Genomic DNA, 22,824 nt, shown 5'->3' on the forward strand with positions numbered 1-22,824 from the left:
GCCAGAGGATAGAACCCAGTAATGGCACATCAGCTTACCGATTCCTTAATAAGCTTTCATTCCTGGACTTTACAACATCAGCTTACCGATTCCTTAATAAGCATTCATTCCTGGACTTTACAAGTAACAAGTTATCCCCATATGGAGCCCAAGGGAGAAAAGGGACATTCATGGAAGCCAACATACCAATTTGGTTTAACTCAATAGTTTAATCTTATATTTATGTTAAGAAATTTGCTAAGTATGTACACAAATTAAATTCACAACTCAGTCACTAACACGTAATATCTCTATTCTATAATTTAGAACTCCATTTCTGGTTCCGCCTGTAAAAGAACATAAATTAATATGAAAAATTAGTTAATTTATTATTTATGAAAATTTTTGCATGATTAATTTGTGTGTTAGATATTATAAAATTCACATGTAGAGTTCACCCACGAAAAGTTTTAAAGAGACTTCATCAACTAATTACTACTCCACCACTGTATATTATATCATCAAATTTCTCAGGTATATTGACCTAAAAAAGAATATCACATCTTAATAAATTAAAATAAGAAATAATATACTCAACTAATAATAATTTTATCAAAATTAAAAGTAAAAATATATCTGATAAACTTATAAAAAATCATTTTATTTAATAGGTACAAGGACTGTATCTATTTGGTACTCCCTCCGTCCGGTATTGTTTGTCATAATTTCTATTTTTAGAGTCAAACTTAAAAGAAATCCGGTCCTCTTATTTCAGTATATATATATATATATATATATATATATACACACACACACACAAGAGGATAAATTATTTTTTACAAGTACTAATCAACGTCACAAGTTTACATTCAACATAAAGAACAGAAACTCTAATAATTTGGGCTTAAGTTACACCCTATTTCGAAAGTTTCTCAAACCACAATAATTTTGAACTTTTCAAAACTCACGAAACTCCTTCACCTAATACATAACAAATAATACAAGAGCAATGTAATATCAAATATATATTTATAAATCATTAAACCAAATTCATACCAGTTTAGTAATTTAGAGTTGAATAATTGATATTATATGTATGTCACGATAACTTTTGTGCCAAAAACATTATACATAAACAAAGTTGCAATATATCTATTCTAATTAAGATGGAAGTGATGTCCCCAAATATTGAGAGAGAGAAGGAAAAAGGAGAATTTTGCAATAATTCAAAAGTTGAGATTTGTAAACTCATAAATAAATCGAAATAAACTCAAATCAAACTGAATGCCCACGAATCAAACTCATAAAATTGTTATACAGTGTATCAGACAGTAAATTGTCATTTCTCAATTTATAAACCACTTGCATGCACATATTTCAACTACCATTTCTCACCAGTACAAATTGATGAGTTGAACCAATCTGCTCTGCTTGAAATCAAGTCGTGAAGGGAAGGAAAAAAAAAGAAACTGATTCTCATATCTAAGGGCATCCATTTTCTTATTCTTTAAGCAAAAAAAACTTAGCAACAGACAAACTCGAAAGGAGGAGAGGGGTAAATATCTGGTGCAGCCTATTGAGCGACAAAAATACGAATGTCATTGAAGAAAAATGCAACCTATTTAGCTACAAGCAAGATGAAGATAACGATTACAGAAGCATCAATTTATTTATTGAGTGGAACCTTATATCTATCTCTCTAGATGTATGCTTTGCCATAAAGGAAATATATGAAAATTTGAAATTTTGGTTTTTCGAGGATTGGAAAAGAATTCTGCCGTTGGTATCAAACTATCATTATTTTCAGATGAAATCATTCACCTTATACAGATCTTTGCTGGCTGTAGCGCAAGATTCCGTGAACATCAATCACACCAGGAGGGAATACAGGATCTGTTGCTGCTCTGACGGCAACTTTAGCTACTGCAGTGACATTCACAGGAGGAGTAAAAAGAGGCCCAACAAGGGGTATCTGACTCAGAGGTTTTGCACGCTGTAGAATCTGAAAATGTAATCAACAGAAACTTAACCAACGTCGTATAAACATACAAAGAAAAACTATCACAATGCACAAAAAGGAAAAATTTGCACGGATGGAAGATTTATATAGCATACTTTTGATCAGACAGGAGAATTAAAAAAAGAGAATCACGTTCCTTTTCCATCTTAAGTATTGTTTTATTACCTTATAAATTGTGTAGATGGGACAATGGGGTATGAGGGGCTTTGCATCTTTGGATAATACAGCACATGTTCAATTCAATAACTGAAGGAGTTCGGTTAAGGAATGACTGCTAGGTGAAACAAAAGAAACTAATCTCTGTTGGATGTACATGATAAAAAGAAAAAGTGCAAGGATCAGTGGGTAGTCCAACTTTTGTTCATTTTCCAGGATAACAAGAAGTATGTGCATTACTTGTGCCTGAAAATCAGTAAAATTAAGCAAAGGGAACACACCATCTCTAGAGGAGAACCAATTACACCAAGGGGTAATTTCATGCTCCCAACATGACGGGTTCCATAGATAAATCCAGGCCTCAGGATTATTCCTGAAAAAATATGATATTCATCAGACGAATTTTTATAAACTTGTGGAGCAAGTCTTAAAACTTGATTTTAAATCACTAAAACAAAGATACAATTACAAGCAGAATTAACTTAGAACATTCCATGAAAGTTTCCTTCTAAAACAAGGAGTGTCTCTCTATATTCACTCATTTGAGGCAGCTTTATCATGTGTTTACAGAGTTAGGTCAAGCGCTAGATGTGGATCCTTAACTTTCTAAACAAGTTAGTTTGAGCCACTTGTTAAAGGGTCACAAATTCAGATGATTGTCTTCTATCCATCTAAAAGCTCCTCACATCACTCCTCCAACTAATGGCATATCTAGGATTTACTCGGGGAGGGGTTGCAAAATAAAAATATAATGCCTATCTGAACTTGGCCCTAAACCATTAAGTCAACCTCTTCTCTGGTGTTAAGAGAATATATATATGCATAAAAATAATAATAAAAAAGGTCACCTTTTATATACCGAGGGGGTTCGGGTGAACACCCTCCCGACCCCCTAGATCCACCCCTGAATCCGACCCTCTTAAATAAGGCCGATACATGTTGCATAAGCCCATAATGGGGTGACATAATGTGCTCTTTAAGAAGAGCCATGAATACTTGGAAATGGAAACCACTAAAGAAGCTTTAAGAGTTTGTTACATTGCCCATGCAGTTTGAAGTAAGTGAAGATCAGGACCGGTAGATTAAATAGCACAATGTTTATGATCTGTTGAGAATTATCTGAAGATAACTAATCAAAATTTTGAGAAAGAAAGTAATTGCAACAACGCGATATGAGACAAATTGCAATTTTGCCTATTGCTTCAATGAAAGTCATGTGGTTAATAGACATAGTGGTGCACCAAAAAGTGGTTACGCAATGAAAACTGGAACAGCTTACCTCCGTATGGATATCTTGTTAGCAGCTCAGTCTCAGCAGCTCTCTGCAAACATAAGAGAGACATGAGGAAGAAGAACAAAATGGTCACTTTGAGAAGTTCTCTAGATTTCATCGCCGATCATCTGACCTACTAAACAATAAATTCCATCATTATGTGCTAGTTTAATTACTCTCTCACCAATTACATCCTAGACCATAATATTCTATTTTTACACAAATTGTCAGTGCAAGTCCTCCAAAAATTGTTTACATCCAAGGTACCTGAAGTCCATTTAAAGATTCTTATTATCTTTCTTTCTTTCTTTTTTCATTTAGAGATGGGAAATGGAGACAGAATTGGCACAACTGGTGCTATAGTGTATTGGCATAACTGGTGCTTAAAGTGTCTATTATGTTTTTTAAAAAATGCTTCCAAACAGCAGAGGACCCCTTGAGGGAATCAAGAACCATCCCCAAGCCTCTTCTTAAAGGTTAGGAATTACCAACCGAAAGAAAAAGCATAACTTCTAATTAGCCAATTGATGCCAACTACATCTATCTGACCATGAGTAAGATATCATAATTATGTTGATTATTAAGAAAATGTGTCTATTCATGTGTCTGGATTCACTAAACATATTTTTATTTTTTTTTATGACAAGGGGAACCCGCAGCCGCTACCCTTTGGGTGTTGCACAGGGTAAAGCCCCCGCTCCTATACAATAGCTCGCAAACCACAGAGGAGAGGTAACCCGCACTAGGCAAGCCTGGTGCGACGAGCTCGACCCAGAAGACAAACCCCTTGCTTTCGCTGGCAAGGGGTTTCGAACTTGAGACCTCCAACATGGAAGTCCCAAGCTCAAACCACTAGGCCACCCCGAAGGATGTATATATATATATATCACTTATTAGTATGGGGATTACACTGGGTATGTTGTTAAGAGGATCCGACACAGGTGCAGTGGTATTTTTGGAGAGTTCGAGCAACATAGGCTGTTTTATTAGGATGGGGAATTTGCAGAGATACGTAACATGACATATAAATTAAGGTATTGTGGGAGAAATAGAAATAGGACTAGGCGGAATTATTGTAGAACCAGGATTTAAAGATAATAGTAGGGAGGTAAAACGAGTTAGATTAAGGCTTGTATGGAGAAATGAGTAAGTCAAGGATGTTAACATATGTGCTCCACAAATAGGATTAGACGCAAAAGCTAAATCTTAGTTTTGGCAAGACATGGAAACCTTGGTTCAACGGATTCCAGGAGAACATCATGGGGGTGGTGGTGGGGTGGGGTGGGGGGGCTATGGTCACGTAGGTAGAGATCTGAATGGTCACATAGGTAGAAAAGAAAAGCGACGATTTGAACAAGCATACGGGTTATGGTTATGGTACAAAGATAAGGCTATCTTAGCAATTGCTTTAGCTTATGATTTAGTGGTCGCTAATAAATATTTTAGAAAAGAGAGATTCTTATGGTAACCGTAGTCAAACTGACCTTATCCTTACCAGAATACGTAGGTTTACACACAAGAAATTGTAAGGTTATTCTAAGAGAAGTGATGACCCAACATAGGCTAGTGGTCAAAGATGTAAAAGCTCGAGAGTTGAGTGAGAAAGAAGACGACTAAAAAACAACCATGAATTAGTTGGCGGACACTTGAAGGCGCTAACCAGTTAATGTTTCAAAAGAACTAAGGGAAAAGAGTGGTTTGGACTTGGAAGGAGACATAGACAGACGATAAAAGCAAACATCAGATTGCAGTGAAAAAGTAGTAACTAAACTCTTAGGTGTGTCTTAAGGTCTAGGACCTCGACCACAGGAACTTCAGTGGCAGAATGAGGATGTACAGAGAGTTACTATTGCTAAAAGCGAATGCTATAAGCTGTTGTCAAAAACAGAAGAGGAAGAAACATTTGAAGAATACAAAGGAATCTAAGAGGAAAGCTAAGAAGGCTATTAGTAAAGCCCAAAGGAAGCTCTAGATGACATGTACCAAAAGCTGGGAACGCAAGAAAGAGAAAAAGAAATGTTTAAGCAAGCAGGACTGGTAGAGAAGAAGGGTAAGGATTTAAACCAGTTGAAGTTTATTAAAGATGGTCTAAACAAGTGTTGATAGGAGCCAAAAAGGTCAAGGAGAGGTGGAGCGGTTACTTTAGACAACTGTTCAACTCAAACCAAGAGATAACATTTTGGAATTTGGACCTCCACATGTCTTGTGCATGGTAGAAAAGATAGCCTAACAATTGAAGAATGCCAGATATTTCACTAGAACCTAGAAAGCTTTTTAAAAGAAAACAAATCAATTGAGTTGATATTCAGGACTCGCAATAGCTTTTTGCTCATGCCTGATGAAAAATTTATTTGGGACCCTAGGAAACATTAAAAGTTTGAATCACCAAGGACAACATATCACACAATGTCTTTTAGTACATATCTGTGTAGAAATTGATATCTTCTGTACATTCTTAAATAGTCACTGTCTACATCAATGAAAAGTATTAAGCTAGTACCTTCCCCTCATAATAACCTTGTAACACATAATTTGCAATGCCAAAGTCTGCAGCGGAGATGTAAACAAATCTTTTCACTCCTGCACATAGAGATAACGTATATTATAACAACATTACATCGACCACTCTAGCATGAAAACAACATATCAGATTTACCAATTCGGGGTCCTCTTTTCGTTTACACAAAGTGTATGTGGTAGTTCCTCAGCAAAAACAGCATTGAGTTTTTTTTTTTTTTGAGAACAATAACATTTATATTCACCAGTACAAAGATTGTAGTAGCACCTAGAATACACACAGAAAACGAAGATAAGTCTATGTACACTTCACAAGCTTCCAAAAAATCTAGGATGCGGTCAGCATCCACCAGCTCTTCCCACCAAAAATGCAAGCTCAGAATGTAGTTCACCTTGACTTTCTGGATTGGGTTACTCTTCTCAAAACATCTGTTTTTCCTTAACCTCCAAATGGTCCACCATATGCACACTGGTATCTCCCTCAACCATTTCTTCTATTTAACATTCTTCCCAGCTTGGTCCGAAGCTATCAGAAGTTCAAAAGTATAGCCATGCATAACACATTTCAGGTTATCCGGAATCGGCAAAAGCTGATGGCTGGGAAGTGTAAGGTGGTTGTTGTCTATTGCTGCTTCTTTGCAAAGAAACATCTGGATGTCAGATGTCGACTGTATACCCCTTTTCTGAAGATAACAATAGTTAAACAAGTCTTCTGAGCCACCAACCATGAGGAACAGTTCACTTTGTACGTAGCTTTTGCCTTCCAACTTCCAAGGCCAGTTGGGTTGCTGCTGAATCTCATTACTAAGTAAGCATAAGTACCCCCAACTGTGAACACCTTCTTCCCTATGTCCTCCATGCCAGAGCATCTTCATTTGCTGAAGAAATGTAGACAATCCTTCCATCTCCCAATCATTTATCCCTCTTCTGAGGTTAAAGTTTTTGGTCAAGACTTCACTGATAGTGGCATCAGTATTCCTAGCCAGTCTATATTCCTGGAAAGATGTCCCTCAAAGGTTCTAGGCCAATCCATTTATTATTCCAGAAAGCAATTTTCCTACCATTCCCGGGGGAAAGTTCAATGTTTCTTTCAGAAACATCACATAGAGAGCTGATGGATTTCCATACTACATAGTAGGTGTTGACTTGGGTACTCCATTGGCTAAGGGATCCATACTTTGTATTAGTGACCTCCCTCGATGGGCTGTTCTCTTCTCTAATAGCCACTTTGCCAGTTAACTCATCAACCTCAGGTTTCTGGTATCCATTCCTCCTTCCTATTGTTCTGGGCGACTGTTTTCCATCACCACCAGGTTGTACCCATTATTCTCTACATTCCCTTGCCATAAGAACCGACTCCTCAAGAGTGTCCATCCTTTTCTCCACTTTGGCAAGGATAGGAAATAGGGACATACATGGGTGGGCATTGCATCTATCACTGTGTTGATCTAGATGGTTCTACCCCCAACAAGGATTTGTACATTTAGAATATCAATACTCATAACTCCCACTGGGATTTTTTTAAAATAGCGCCAAGCTTGCATAGAGATATATGTCCTCATAAGATAACAGAGACCTTTCCAACTGTTGAACTTAAAAGTGCTACCAACCATCAGGTCCTTCCAGGCAACTAACCTACTTTTACCTCCTAGAGGCATAAATAAATATTTAAAATCCAGGTCAAAACTAAGCAATTAGAGGTGGTCTACGACCAATTTAAATTACCAACAGCCATCTCTAAGACTTCAAAATTAAGGCCAATGAGAAAATTATTTATAACAAAAACAACAATTATCTCAACGGCTGTGGAAGGTGCTTTGATTAGTAAGAGGAAGGATACAATCTATAGCAATTAATTGAAGACTTCATGGCATTACATTATTCTAACATTCAGATAAAGCTATCCACATATATAACTAAGCTTCTCATATGGCATTGAAAGAACATAGTTTTCAAGGTTTGAAAAAAAAGTATTAAATTTAAATCTCATACCAATATGGAGAGGTGCTTAAGTAGACTTTTATAGCTAGCTAATACCTTCTTCTGAAGCAGCTCTGATAGCATTTATATTAGCTGTCCCATTGATTTTATACATGTGTGAGTTAGAGCCAAACCCACCAACGCAAGAGATCTGCAGAGATATTTGCATCGCATAAGCGAAAAACAACCAGTGCTCGTAACTTTTCATATATATATATAACATAAAAAAGAAGTGGTGAACGTAGTGGCTGTTCAGAAAGACTTCGCGAGAATCATATTGAATTGGAACAGTAACTTTAACCAGAAAAAGCATAGACAAATATCTTCGAACCGAGGGAGAGGGAGAACATATTTTATCCCACTTAATTGTAGCTGTGGTTGAAAGATATAGATAAGGAAATCCACAAGTACGGATAAATTTATCTGCTTCCTGAATACTGTGAAGCTCTATGGAGTAAAACCCATATTCATTTTCAAACCACTAGGGATCCAACTTACTTTCCTTTAGTGCAGAGAAAAAATTCTCAGTTTTGAGGGTAATAAAATAGTCATGGAGCATCTTCCAAAAATTCTGAAAAGTATGAGTGAATTGCCTGATTTCAATATAACCCTATGTGTGAGCAGCTAAAACTTGCATCTTATTTTTGTTGATGACTCGATGATATTTTTTGAGGGTGAGTTAGGTTATGTGACCTGGGGTCATTGAAGCCTTGACACACTTTAGCAAAGGTTCTGGCTGATTGCTAATATGGAGAAGTCCAGTATATTCATGGCTGGGGTTGCTATTATACAAAGGAATTATTTGTTGGCTAAGACACGCCTCTCACTAGGTTCTTTTCCTTTTAAGGTATTTTGGTTTGCTATTGTCTCCCAAGAGATGGAGCACGCTGGAATGTCACCAATTGATTGAGAAGATTGCTAGCAGATTAACTCACATACTCTAAACAATTATCATATGCAGGGATGCAGTGTTATCAAAGGGCGAAAAGCGCAAAAAAGCTCTAAGGTCCGTCGGGGCTTTAAGCGCAAAGCGCAAATAAAGCGTGGACTTTAATGAAAAAAGGCGCAAAGGGAGGAAAAAATATAAATATATATGTTTAGTCCAAGACTATTAATTATAAACATGAATGACAAATATATGACCAATGAAATTGATTTTTTTTAATTATGAAGTGAACTATCAATTGTTTAGTATCAATTCTTCATAAGAAGCTCATTGACAAGGAAAAGTTTGTCTTAGAACCTTGATGACGACACTGAAGCGCACATAAAGCGAGGCAAAGCGTTCAATACGTTTTGAGCCTCTTTGAGCCTCGCTTCAGGGCTTAAGCGCGCCTTTGATTACACTGCCAGGAAGGTTAAAGGAAGTTGACAGAAAAAATAGAGATCATCTTTGAGGTTGTTCTGAAGAGAAGAGGGAAGTTTCTTTAGTATCTCGGTAGAAAGTCTGTTTACTTGAGATGTGTAGGGAATCGAACATTAAAGGGTAAAGGAACTGAAAAATGGCATCTGTTGGAAATTGGTGTGGCATCTAATTGAGAACAAAGCCTCTCTTTGGGTCAAATGGAAGCATGGAATAACATTTGGGTAAGGACACAGAAAGCTCTACAGGGGTGCAGTTGGTACCAGAAAAATATCAATTCCCTGAAAAAAAGACATGAGCTACAGCCCAACTCCTGGAGGGAAATATTCTATCACAAGAATTCACAATACCATTACTGGGACTCAAAGGGAGATGGAGATTTCTGAACTCAATTGGAGTGCAGCGGTTCCGGGCTGGCTGGTTACCAAGGAGAGATTACTCAATTTACAAATTTCTGTGGAAGATACGAGATGCTGCTTATGTGATACCGAGGCAGTGGAAATGAATCATCACTTGTTTGTGTATTGCACTTGGGACTAAACTGTCAGGGATCCCTTTATGCAATGGACTGGTATTCAGATACAAGCTGGAGAGATGCAACAAGTTCTAGCCAGAATCAAAAGGAAGCATTGGAAGCAATTCAAGGAGATGATAGCTGCAATTCGGGGGGCTATACTCTTATTATTCATGGGTAGCAAGAAATTAGAAATTGTTTAAAGGAGTAAATGTACATGATGAGGTGGTAATTACACAGATTAAGCAGGAAATTGAGAGAGGATAGATTAACTTAGATTGTCTAAGCGAGCTCATGAATTTAGAGGTTTTTTGCAGCATTTACTGTGAAATTAGTGACTGTTCTAAGGCCTAAGTTTCATAACACCCTTCCTAGAAGGTGGTTATTGGATTAGGTCCTCTTTAGGTGTTTTGTCATTGTTATTGCAATCAATTGGTAATATTCACATTTATCAAAAAAAAAAAAAAGGATAGTGGAGCTGAGGAGTGAGGACTAGTCTCACACCAATTATAGACCTGCATTAATTGGTCCAATTATTTTATCACTCTGCTCAATAACCTGCGTAAGAGACAAACTCCCTCTCTCTGGTTTTTCTTATTTAAGAATCCAGTATCCAAAACCCAAAACCAACTCCTCCCCCAGAATCTGAGTCTGCGACAAGTAGGGCACTATGAGTTACACTCCCTAGCAAGAAGCTCTTATTCTCAAGGATCTAACCAGAGACCCTGTGAACCAAGCATCCCAGACATCCCATCTCTCTCTGGTACAACCAATCTGACTGATTGATTACTTGCATACTGTTCCAGCTTCATTACACTCTATTAAACAAAGATAAACCAGATAGTCCCTTCATTATGTGGACAATTGACTGTTCCTACGATTACCATGCACACAGCTCAGGAAAAGTTTCAGTACGAAAAGAATCCCTCAGCAGCAGCCCACAGATAATATCAGCATCACTGACCCAAAAATATTATTCAGTTTTTTACCACAGTTCAGCATATTTTGCCGCGAAAACGGTTCTTCAGGAAATACAACAACACATCTTGTGATATGCTACCAATGATTTTTTTCTAAAGAAAAGGAAAATCCTTAAACACGGCCGACAACAACTTTCTTAGTAGGATTAGCGACTAAAATAAGGAGGAATATCTTGCCATCAACCACCATAACTTTCAAATTATCCACCCCCTCAAAAGGAGGAAGACAGACAGAACCAACAAAAGATGGGCAGCAGCATTTCTGCTTCGGTGTGGTTCAACCAAGTAACAGTTCCAGCTAGCAGTTATGATAAAATTCAGGGCTAGAGGCAGTACGTACAACAGAAGTTACTCCCTTGAGTGCATCCTTCCATGAATCAGTTGAAAAAAGGTTTCCTGTTAGGAGGAGAAAATGCTTAGAAGGCCCATCAGCATCGAGAAGAGTTAAAAGTAAGTTGCACGACGAGAAACAGCCAACCTTGATGCCAAATCACATTGTTAGCCCAAGAATCTTGAATGGACGACCTTCCTGTTCTACAAAAAAGCCAAAAAATGATTTGAACAACATGATTGGCAACCCCACAAAACTTCCAACTAGAGAAGGATCATAGACTAGAGGGACCTCAGAATACAATAAATGATAGAAGACAAAATAGCACACATAGACTGGAATTCCTTTTGATCAAGACCAACAACTATTTTAAGTACACTTATATTAGATATAGACGGCACGCACAATGAGTTCACAATAGGGATTTGCAAGGAGTGCCTACCTTATTTACTCTCTAGATGTGGTTGAGCTATTAACATTATATAAGATAAGTCCCATGAAGTAAACTATTTGCAGAGATATTATATTAATCGGATATCTACCAAATTGAAAATAAGGCTTTATAAACAATAGTGAGACTAATAATGCTATATAGGGGGTATTTTGGACCTATAAATACAAGAGGAGTCTTAAAATAAAATATGGATGTTAAGATTGATATGCACTTAACAAAATAAGACAAAATAGAAATGATCACCTTTGCCAGAAGATACAAATGGTAGACATAAAGAATAAAATCAGAGGTCAATCTTCGCTAGAGATGATATAGTCCCAAATATTGGAGTTCGTTAGCACCCAAGAAAGTTCATCGCGTGGCACTGCTGCTAAGGAGTCACCTCGACGTCCTATGACGAGGTCGCACGGTGAAGAGCTTCAAGAGAAGTTAGTCGTGCTATAATTGAAGATTAATAAGTGCATTCTGGTGGAATATGAGTTAAGAGGCTTGGAGGTGCCTTGTAAACACTTACACGTGCTTGTGAAGATGCTGTTAACATGCTTGTAACAATGCTGGGGAAGCAACAGGAGTGTATCTGGACAATGAGTAGCTAAAACAGAGTTCAGATATTCAGCAGCAAATTCCACCTCTGCAAGAGTTTTTGCACTGCAGCAGAAGATCTTCCCCTCTCAATGTTAATTCTCGCTTTCTCCACCCACCCCTACTTCCCAAAATCAACTATTTCCTCCACCTTATCTCCTCCCCAACTTCAGACCATTTCCCTGCATACATTGCTCTTCCTTGCAACATTCAGTGCAACCACCAAGAGGGAGAGAAAAGAATTAGGAGTAGGTCACAAGAAGCTCTTAGTGCATCCAGTTTGACTATAGATTCCTTCAGTTCCTTTTTCTTGCTTTTAGTTTTAAACTTCTTCCCCAAGAGCATCAACAATGTTGTTGAATTTATTCTCCCTTACTTTGGTCAAACTGCAGAGTTTTATATTCTTTTGTTTTGGTCATATTTCAACTTCTCATTTTCTTAGGTCTTCCTTAGTAAGTTCACCTTTTCCTTATTTCTTTCATCTAGACCCTTAAAAGGGTGGGAAGGTGGCTTAGATGCATGGAAGCAGGGAGTAGGTAATCTAATTTGAAGGATGTGAATTACACAAGATAGGGATGCCACCATGATTACCCTTTTCCTGTCATGCAATATCCTTTCCTCTAGTCAAAGAGTCAATCCCGCTTAACCCCCTCCCCTTGCACTTTCAACCAAAATAAGGATCAAAAACTTAGAAGTACCCAAAAGGACAGTTCCTAAATAAATATTCATGCTCCAGTACAGCAGACATACATAAAAAAACCGACAATGAAAGTGAAGCAAAATACCTGCTAAGACTAGCAACTGTAAGACCACGATCTAGAGCTTCCTTACAGACATGTGAGCCTACGAATCCATTTCCACCGAGCACAAGTAACTGAAATGAAAATTTAAAGAGACCTAAAAAAGAGTGAGTGCAAGCAGCAACATTTTGACAGTGATATAATCCCACTAAAACTTAAAGCATTAACACCTTCTCTGTTGGGGGTGGAGGCATATTTACTGTTTCTGCTTCCTCAACTTTAAAGGGCTCATCTGTTTTATTGGATTCAGTTGACAAAAACCGAACATTTCTGGATGATGCAACACTCCTGTTAAAAAATTGTAAATCAGACAAACTAGAACAGACATCTCCTATGATTGAAATTATATCTCAATTTTACAACAAAAAATATTGATGGTTTGCCAGTAGAATTGAGAAATAAAGCAAAAAATGAAAAGAAGTCAACTCAACAGTTGTACAGTCCTAACTCCTAAGTATATATAATTTACAGATATCTAAACAAAAATAACATCATCACCAGCAAAAATATTTAAACAGAAGTTCAATGACTAATATAGAGGTACTGAGATATCGTATAATATAATTTACAGATATCTAAACAAAAATAACATCATCACCAGCAAAAATATTTAAACAGAAGTTCAATGACTAATATAGAGGTACTGAGATATCTTCGAATTCTATGATCTTACTCCTTTCATTATTGAAAATTCCAAGATCATTCCAGTCATGTGAAACAGAAATAAACTGCTTCAGATGTTTTAGGCTTCTTTATCGATAAAAAATTTGTAAACTCAAGAACACATCCCATATTTTGACCACACCTTGAGTATTGTGGTATTTCCTTATTGTTAATAGTGTTGTGGCATATAGCAGCAAAAATTTCTCTTCAGCTACGCATATAATGAATTACTTGAGTTCAAAACCAGGGTATTTAAGCACCAATAAGAGAGACTATACGGGGATCTGTTGGGGAAACAAGGTAAATAGAACAATAAAATGTCTATTATTTACGAGAAAATACAAATAGGGCTCGATTCATACAGTGCACTGTTCTTAACAACTATTCAGCAGTGTGGAAGTTCCCCAGCACTAGACAAGCCTTCCTCTATTAGGAGGATGGGAAATAACAAAATTTAGATAACAAAACCCAACAAGTGGTGAAAGAGAGTAGGTATGTGGGAGTTCTAGTTAGCTAATTCTTGGTATTCAAATGATGAAATCATAATGAGGTATAGGAATACAAGATGGACCCACTTTTCTGAGAACCAGGAAACTTGTCACTAACCATGACCAAGTATCAAGAGCCTCCCAACTAGGCCAATTAAATAATGAGACTTGTCCATCTTAGGAAAAAGTGCCACTAATCATTCCAAGTAGCCAATAACCTTTGGACGCTTATCCCCAAGACATGACATTTGAACATAGATTCTTTTGAAATATCTAATATTGTCAACAATTCCTCACATACCTCAATAGCATTTTAGGATTCAAAGAACAAGACTTGTTAGAATTGTATGGACCAAATGCAAACACCTTGGTGTCTCTTGCACTGTAAACCAAACTTAGACAGATAAAATATGACTTACAGAATTACTGGTGAAATTTAAATGTGTAATATTTCTATGAACCAGTAATTCCTATTGTATGTCAAAGATCTTATCAGCCACATTGTGATCCCCACAATTTTGGTGCTTGACGCAGTTTTGCATGAATAAGTCATGCACATGGTTTTTCGTGAGAGCCCCAGAGACTTAACCAACATCTCATAGAAGGGACCCCACTCCACTCTCATTAGGTGAATTCGTCAACTCATCAAGTGTCCATTGCTTTAAATACACCACTCTTAAGGAGTATGCATTCATTAAGAGTTACATCTCATCCTCACAGTTCATAGCTGGTAAGCACTCATCTTTTAGTACTTCAGTGTCAATATCGACTTGTTATTACTTATATAAACTTACTTCCTGCCTCATGGAGTTTCTAATCAGATAAGTCAGTTTACCATCTCGTTTGATATCCTGTTGGCTGTAACATCTTCTTTCATTTCAATAGGTGGTTGTAACCTCATTTTTTTAGGTATGAAGAATTAATTTACATAACACAAGAGAGATCAGCCAAATTTACTTCTAACTTCACATAGTAGAGGAAAATTATTCAATCTCCTAACCATAATGTCTCAATTTCATGTGTCTATCTCTATACACATAAGATATCTTCTTGGCAATAGCAATTGTTGCTTTGAAATCATAATGCATAAACAACAAATACTTGATTAAAGGAATATTAGCCAAAAAATTTCCTACTAAACATCCTCAGAGTCGATCTACAAATAATCGTTTGGTAAGCTGATTTATACATATTGCACTGTCACCAACGGTCAAAACATAACCACAAGTGAATTGGTCAGACATCTAATTGCTTTACTATAGCCTTCAAAATAAAAGGAAATCCACCATGCAAGATAACATAATTCATGGTAGAACCCTATGCAAGATAACATAATCCATGATACCTCTCAAATATTTCATCAATCTAACCCTGAACCCTGAACATTCATCATGTTTAGACTCCTAATAATTTGCGCGATTGTGTCAGCATCTTTCTTTTTCAGTTGAGAGAGCATCACAAGGAGTAATCACAAGTGCCACATCAAAATATTCTAATTTTTAAAGAAGTCTCTCCTCATAGTAATCTCGTGAGTTGTGACAACACTATACAATCTTCACCCTTCATAATTTTGACTCTTTAATATCATTCAGTCACATCTTTCATATTTGGCAGACAAAAATCATTAGATACTTCCCATAATAACTAAACTTGTACAAAACATAAGCATGGCATCAACATACAACTATATTATCACATAATCCTCCATTTATCACTTTAGTGTAAACACATTTATCTACTTCATCGGGGAAAAAGTAATCTTTCAATAAAGGGTATAGCCTAGTGCAAATGAAGGGTTAAGAACCATAAGCTCTCAGGTTTCCTATCCTAGCCTTAGTAGAAATAGGTATCTGGTATTTGTGGCAAGTGGCAGGTATCATATTGAATAAGACGAAGACAAGGCGTACGTAAGCTGGCATGAACGCGATTATCAAAAAAAAAATAGTATCTCAATAGATTTGATCCAGTTTCTCATGCCACTATTTATGAGCTTGTTTAAGACAACAAAGTGATTTGATTAATTTTAAACTTTATTTTCTTTGTCCAGAAATGATACATCCCTTGAGTTAAACCATATACCTCTTCTTTTAAATCACCATTAATAAAGTTGGTTTAACATCCATTTCATGAATAAAAAACTTAAAAATTGAGATTAACCTATTAAATTCAAGTAGAGGAAATTCTAGCAACGGGTGCAAATGTATCAAAACAATCAAGATTTTATTTATATTTATCTAAAGAGCCATCAAGATTTAATTTTCTTTTGAAAATTCATTTATAACCCATAAATCTTGCACCAAGAAGTAAACGAGTCAAAACATGTTTTACTTTACTTGATAGCATCAATTTCAACTTATATTGTCTCTTTCAACATGTAGCATGAAAAGAAGATAGAGCTTCAAAATAAGTAGATGGTTCGTTATCAACAAGAAAAGTTAGAAAATCATTTTCATAAGAAAAAATATTCTTTTCTAGGATTTTTGCTTCTCCGTTCCTCATTAGTGGTCATTTCATTATTTGTCTTAACAGGTGCATGAGAAATTTTATCCGGCCGTGGAAAACTATGCTCAAAAAAAGGATCACATTTTGTTCCAATTATAGAATTGCAGCCAAAAACATCACTCTTTAAAACAAAGAAACCGATATGCAACATTATGTTCAACATATCTGATAAGCATGCAATCAAAAAATTTAGAACCTAGCTTTCTCTTTTTCAGTTCAGACAAAAGAACATTAGCACGATAGCCTTCCTAACACATGGCAATGTTTAATTGGCAAAAACGGGAGGTTCTCGACACTTCACACTATTTAATATTAGCCTAACTACACTCCAACTACTCAACTTCACACCTTCTTGATTTTGCTATCTAAATTTTATTTTTCCAGCTCACACTAACAACGGAAGAATTGTTTAACACTGAAAAAAACTTCACACTATTGAAATCGCTTAACACTACATTGCACGAGGCCCTATCGTATTACTAACATTTATCTTTCTATATTTTCCCCTCGTCTCCCCAAAGGTATCTACTAAATAAATGCTCAGGCAATATATACGAATTTACATCCCAGTTGCTTGATATTTGCTCTTCCTTCCATCTTTTCCCTTATAATTTATCATTAAAAACATCTTTTATTCAAGCAACACAAAATCCACAATTTCACAACATATAGAAACAAATCAAACAATGCAGAGAACTCAACAGAGCCATTAAAAAACCAAAACAGACGAGAATTTTGAGCTTTTCTATTCAGCACAAAATAAACTTCATAATGGAACAACAATTAGGGCGAAAATGTGTTACCAGAATCTGGAGAGAGAGGATCGAGCTTGGATTAAACGTGACATGATCCGTTTCACCTATCGAATGAATCGCAAAACTGCGAAATGGAATAGAGAAATCTCTGGATTTTTCTTATACTGATACTGTTGCTTATGCAATGTGTATAAGTTTTTTTTTTTTAGAGGTTGATTGCAGAGACAGAGAGAGAGATTTACGTGGACGGTTTATGAAGCGGCACGCAAGTGGAACATGTGGCTTAATATGTGCCGAGGCCCCAAATGGACTTTTCAACCCGAAATCAATAATGGGCCTGGTAGGGATCGGTAGGGCGGTTCAAAACCAAATCAAAATTGATAAGTCGAATCTATAAAAAAAGTTATTGATTTATATTATTGGGTTATTGGTTTAATGGTTTTGATGACGATTTTGATTTTTTTTGTTATCGGATTATCAGTTCTTAACGGTTTAAAGTTTTTTCTTAACGGGTTAACCGATAATCCGATAGTAAATTAAATAATAATATTTATACCGTTTTGTATATAAAGTCCTCGACTTAGAGTTTAATTTCCTACTTTTATTTTTGGTTGTCTCAAATACTTGATTATTCTACAATGTAAAAGTGTTTGTTTTTAGCAAGATGTAACTTGTGAACTCAAGTGTATGGTTTATTTGGTTAGAACCTTGTTTCTAAGTGATTTTTAATGTTTTTTCTTTTGTGTCAAATCTTAACGGTTAAACCGATAACCGAACCGATATTGATCAAAAACCGATAAACCAATAACCGACAAACCAATATCTTAATGGTTCTATAACGGTTTAGCATCTCTACAAATCGATAACCAATAAGCCAATCCGATAAACTTCAAAACTGAACCGAACCGTCCGATATACAGCCCTAGGGCTCGGACACAGGCACATAACGGTACGTTAAACGACGAAAAATTACTAAAATATATCATTCATTTAGGCAAACTTAGGCGGTTAACTAAATTTATTTACTCATCAATCATCATAGTTATAGTTTATATAATTATCACTTGAACTAATATTAATCATTAATTATATGAAATAATTTTAAGTTTGTATAGTTAGTCACATTTATATATGTATAATCCGTCATATTTTTATATGATTTGCTACTAACAATTTTTTGTTGATTTGTATTTATATATGATGGTTTTTATTTATGACAAATTACAGAAATACACACATTTTGTTTCATTTATTTTCATTACACTCTATTACTTTTAAAAATTTCTAAAATTTCTCATTTCTTTAATGTATCCGAGTTGTATATTAATGTACCCGAGTCCGTATTTAATGTATTTGAGCTACGTATTATGAATTCGAGCTAGTTTTTAATATATTCGAGCTATATATTAACGTATCCGAGACAGTATTTAATGAATTCGAACTTCAATTATTATATCCAGATTTTTTTAATTAATTTTTAAGGGGTTAGTGTATTTATGGTCCTATTAGGAATAGATTGTAATTTCATATTAAAACTAAGAGATTTATGTAATTTACATTTCTATCTGTTTATAACGATGATTTTCTTTGGTTTTCAGTTTTGTCATATGTATATATACATTTAATTCTTTTTATGTATAACTTTTTAAAGTTTGTATAAACGTGTAGTCTCTGATTTTGTATAATATAATTTATACAACGTAATTTGTATAATATATTTTGTATAATTATTTAAATTTCATATGTTTATGTTTGTATCAATTTGTTATTTCAAGCTTTATTATATTTGTATAGTTTTATGCTTATATTACTCAATTCTATAAAACACAAACAAATGATCACAAATGTACATGCGAATTATACAAATTATTGCCCACTCTTGCTCGGCTCTCTCAATCTCTCTCGCTAGAATATATAAATGCATATGTATAATTTAAATTTATTTAACCGATATACATATACAATTCATTTTTTTCCCACTCTTTGGCCTCCCTCACTTGCATTTCTCCTCCCTAGATCATGTAGCTATGAAACGCAATTAGCAAACTATAATTATAGAGTGCAATTTGGCTATTTTTGAGTGGCTATGTGCGAAAGTTCTTCTTTGTTTTATCATATTTTCTAAGATTACAAAAAAAATTATTCTCTCATATTTATGATATAACACTTTTGATGATGTATCGTAACATACGCGATATATCAGAATATTGAGTAATATATACGAAATTGAGACGTGATATATCGAAATGTTCAAATGATGTATCTAAAATCAAGACGCGATTTATGAGGCATTTTGAGACCGATCAAAATTCCACCAAATTTAAGAGATTTTATAATTTTAAAAAGAGCAGGGATAAGATGTAATTAGCCCTTAGCATTGTGAATTTGTGTAAATACCCAATTTATTATTTGATTGAGTATTTCTTTTAATAAATAATTATCATTTTTAATAATATTTTTATTTACAATCATTTATAAAGATATTTTGATAATTTTGTTATGTATTAAAAATTAATTATACATATAATATAAATATATTATAAGTATTTTAAAATATATTAATTTATTTAATACAAATTAACATAATTTATTATAAGTGTATTAAATTATGATAAATATGTTATATATGAATAAAATTTATATTATATATATTTTATAAATTAATCACTATATATTAAAATTATATTATAATTATTTAATAAAAATATTTTTTACTATAAATGATAAATATTTCTATGGTGTCGCATATTTATGCAAGCCTTCTTAAATGATTCAGGTGCTTCGCTTTTAGTGCAATTGTAAAACAATTAATGAAAAAATTATGATAAATATATATAATACTATTACACTTCTAATCATAAATTACATTTGTATAGACGACTTCTCGTATTTTATGAATAATCTTTTACTTTTTGAAATAAAATAAAATAATATTATTATTGATTATACTTTGAAATACTCTGTTTTACACAACATATTAAATAAGTTTATATCTTCAATATCATTATAAAATTTACTTGTGACGTAGTTTGATAAGAAAATTTGAATGCATATTGCTTACCAATAATAGTATATAATATATTTTTAAAGGCAGTTATAATATAATATTAAACCCTATATTAATTCGAATAATATTTGAATAATCGAAATTCACAGGAAACATTTTTAACATCGTTAACAAGAGAAAAAAATAAATAATAATGTTACACGTTTTAAATTCTGTACATAATACATAATATAAGCATATTTAATGCACATAGTGAATATATAACTAAGATACTTTTAATACAAATATATTATAAGTATTCTATATGAATTTCAAACGTATCAATGCTATCTAAATTAACTTGCATCATCAAAAATATATTATATTGTCCTAAAATTACAACTATCAAATTCATTACAATGTAAAACATTACATTCGAATTGTACTACAATCATAATTTATATTTTATTCAATTCTAATACAACTTTTTAAAACTTCACCTTTTTTCTCCGAATCTCGAAAATAATTTATCGCACATTTTTCCTAAAAAAAATGAGAGTAACATTTTAACAAAATTAAAAGGTTTCACCAATGTGAGTTGTAGTGTATAGGTGGGAGTGCTTCACCCTTAACCAAAGGTCTCGGGTTCGAGCCTTGGGTATGAAAAAAAATTCTGTTGAAAGCGCCTTCCCTAAATGAACCCTGCAATGCGCGATCTGAATTTAATCTGAGCTTTAATGTGGACTCTAAGCACCGAATTAAAAAAAAAAAAAATTAAAAGGTTTCACAGGCGCAATTTTGCCGCGTTGCCCACTTTCACGGACAACCCACCAGCCTCACAGCGCCCAATTCAACATCAGCTTTGCAAAGAAAACAGTGCCACAATTATTTCACTTCACCTATTATTCAACTACCACCACTTTGAAATACGATTTCGTGTAACACAAATTTAAAATAATTAAATATTTGATTCAGACATTAAATATTAAAATAATTTTAAAAAAATCATCATCATAAAAAAAAATTAGATATTGCTATGCTCTTTTTTTCTCAAAGACATTGCATAGTTTGGATTTTAATTGTTAATTAGGGCATGAAATTTTTAATTGTTTTAAAATTTAAATATATATCATAAAAAATATTATAAATCATAATAACTAACAGGTTAAAACATATATGAAAATACTACGATTAAAGATAAATTTATTTGAAAAATTAAAAAAAGTCACAAAAATGGAAATAAAGAGGGTTTTTGTTATTTGATATTAATATTGAGTTTTGATTAATTTAAATTTTGCATGAATTTAATAGTAATTAGAAATATTTTTTAATAACATGATTTTTTTAATACAACATAACAATAATAATAACATATTCAATAATTTCTTTTTCATTTAAGATTAAAATTCGAAATCTATACTTAAAAATAAAGAAAATCATTTATTTTTCTGTCATCCTTATCCATACTTGAGACATTTGCTAACATCACTTCCCATACAACTGGAGAAGCATTTAATTTACTCCACTTTAATTTTTAATATATTTTTTTCTTTTAAAACTTTTTAAATGCTAAATACACTTGAATCCAACAGATAGAATATATACTTTTATTGTTTCTTCTCCACTTTATTATTCTCCTCTTTAGTGGAGGATCAAAATGCATTAGTATTTTATTTATTAAATTATTATAATTACATAAACACAATGGATTATATCAAAACCAAGATCTGTCTTTTAATTTTTGAAGTTTCATTTTAAAGTAGATTTGTAACAATATTCATTTTTTTCAAAGAAAGAATTTCGTATTTTAAAAATATATATCTGCTTATTCTTATTTCGATTCAGATTAAATTAATTTTTAGGTTTTGATATATTCATTAAATAAATTATGTAATAATATTTATAAAGAACTTTGTTTAAATTAAAATCTTATTTATTTGCATTTAATTTTAATAACATTTCTTCAACTCCATCTATTCATCGCTATCATCATCAATCACTATTACCTACTATCCCCGTTCTTACCACTCATTATCAACTATACCATTAATCATAACCACCTATATAGTTATCAATGTCTATCATATGTCGTCACCGTTACTAACTATCATTTATTAGTATTATCACAATCACGACATGATAAAGACAGACTATTCTAATGCAAACATTAGTGGTTGATTTTTTTGCTCAAACTCATGTAACACCAAAATAAATTATATACCTGACATGATACATATTTGACGAAATATTCTATAATTTATTTTAAATTTGTCAATATATATTATTTCATATTTAGACTATTACATATTTCCAATTAAACACCTAAACATATAATTAATTACTTCTATAAATACTTTCGAATAAAAAGGATTTATTTCTTTTATATATATATTCTCAAATTTTCATTATGTACCTAAGTAAAACACAAATATCTGAATAAAATAATTTCAATATCTAAATAAAATTATTAATAAATTTAAA

At 33.7% G+C, this 22,824-nt stretch overlaps 1 protein-coding gene across 2 annotated transcripts; it reads right to left on the minus strand.

Annotated features, from left to right (window-relative positions):
• Positions 1-189: 189 nt before the first annotated feature.
• Positions 190-17,613, minus strand: LOC107028679 (uncharacterized protein At1g32220, chloroplastic). Of its 2 annotated transcripts, none has more exons than XM_015229846.2 (11): positions 17,406-17,613; positions 13,120-13,237; positions 12,935-13,023; positions 11,261-11,316; positions 11,123-11,178; positions 7,983-8,076; positions 5,929-6,008; positions 3,435-3,477; positions 2,437-2,528; positions 1,801-1,981; positions 190-326 (listed from the first exon to the last, which is right to left on the minus strand). In XM_015229846.2, exons 1-10 carry the CDS (start codon positions 17,447-17,449, stop codon positions 1,802-1,804), a joined length of 852 nt encoding a protein of 283 aa, XP_015085332.1. In that variant the 5' UTR covers positions 17,450-17,613; the 3' UTR covers positions 190-326; position 1,801. The 2 variants fall into 2 exon arrangements, with proteins under 2 accessions (XP_015085332.1, XP_015085333.1); XM_015229847.2 differs by lacking the exon at positions 190-326 and adding an exon at positions 809-960.
• Positions 17,614-22,824: the final 5,211 nt, after the last annotated feature.

Source organism: Solanum pennellii, chromosome 8 (genome assembly GCF_001406875.1).
Source record: "Solanum pennellii chromosome 8, SPENNV200".
In the NCBI taxonomy this organism is placed as follows: Eukaryota; Viridiplantae; Streptophyta; class Magnoliopsida; order Solanales; family Solanaceae; genus Solanum; species Solanum pennellii.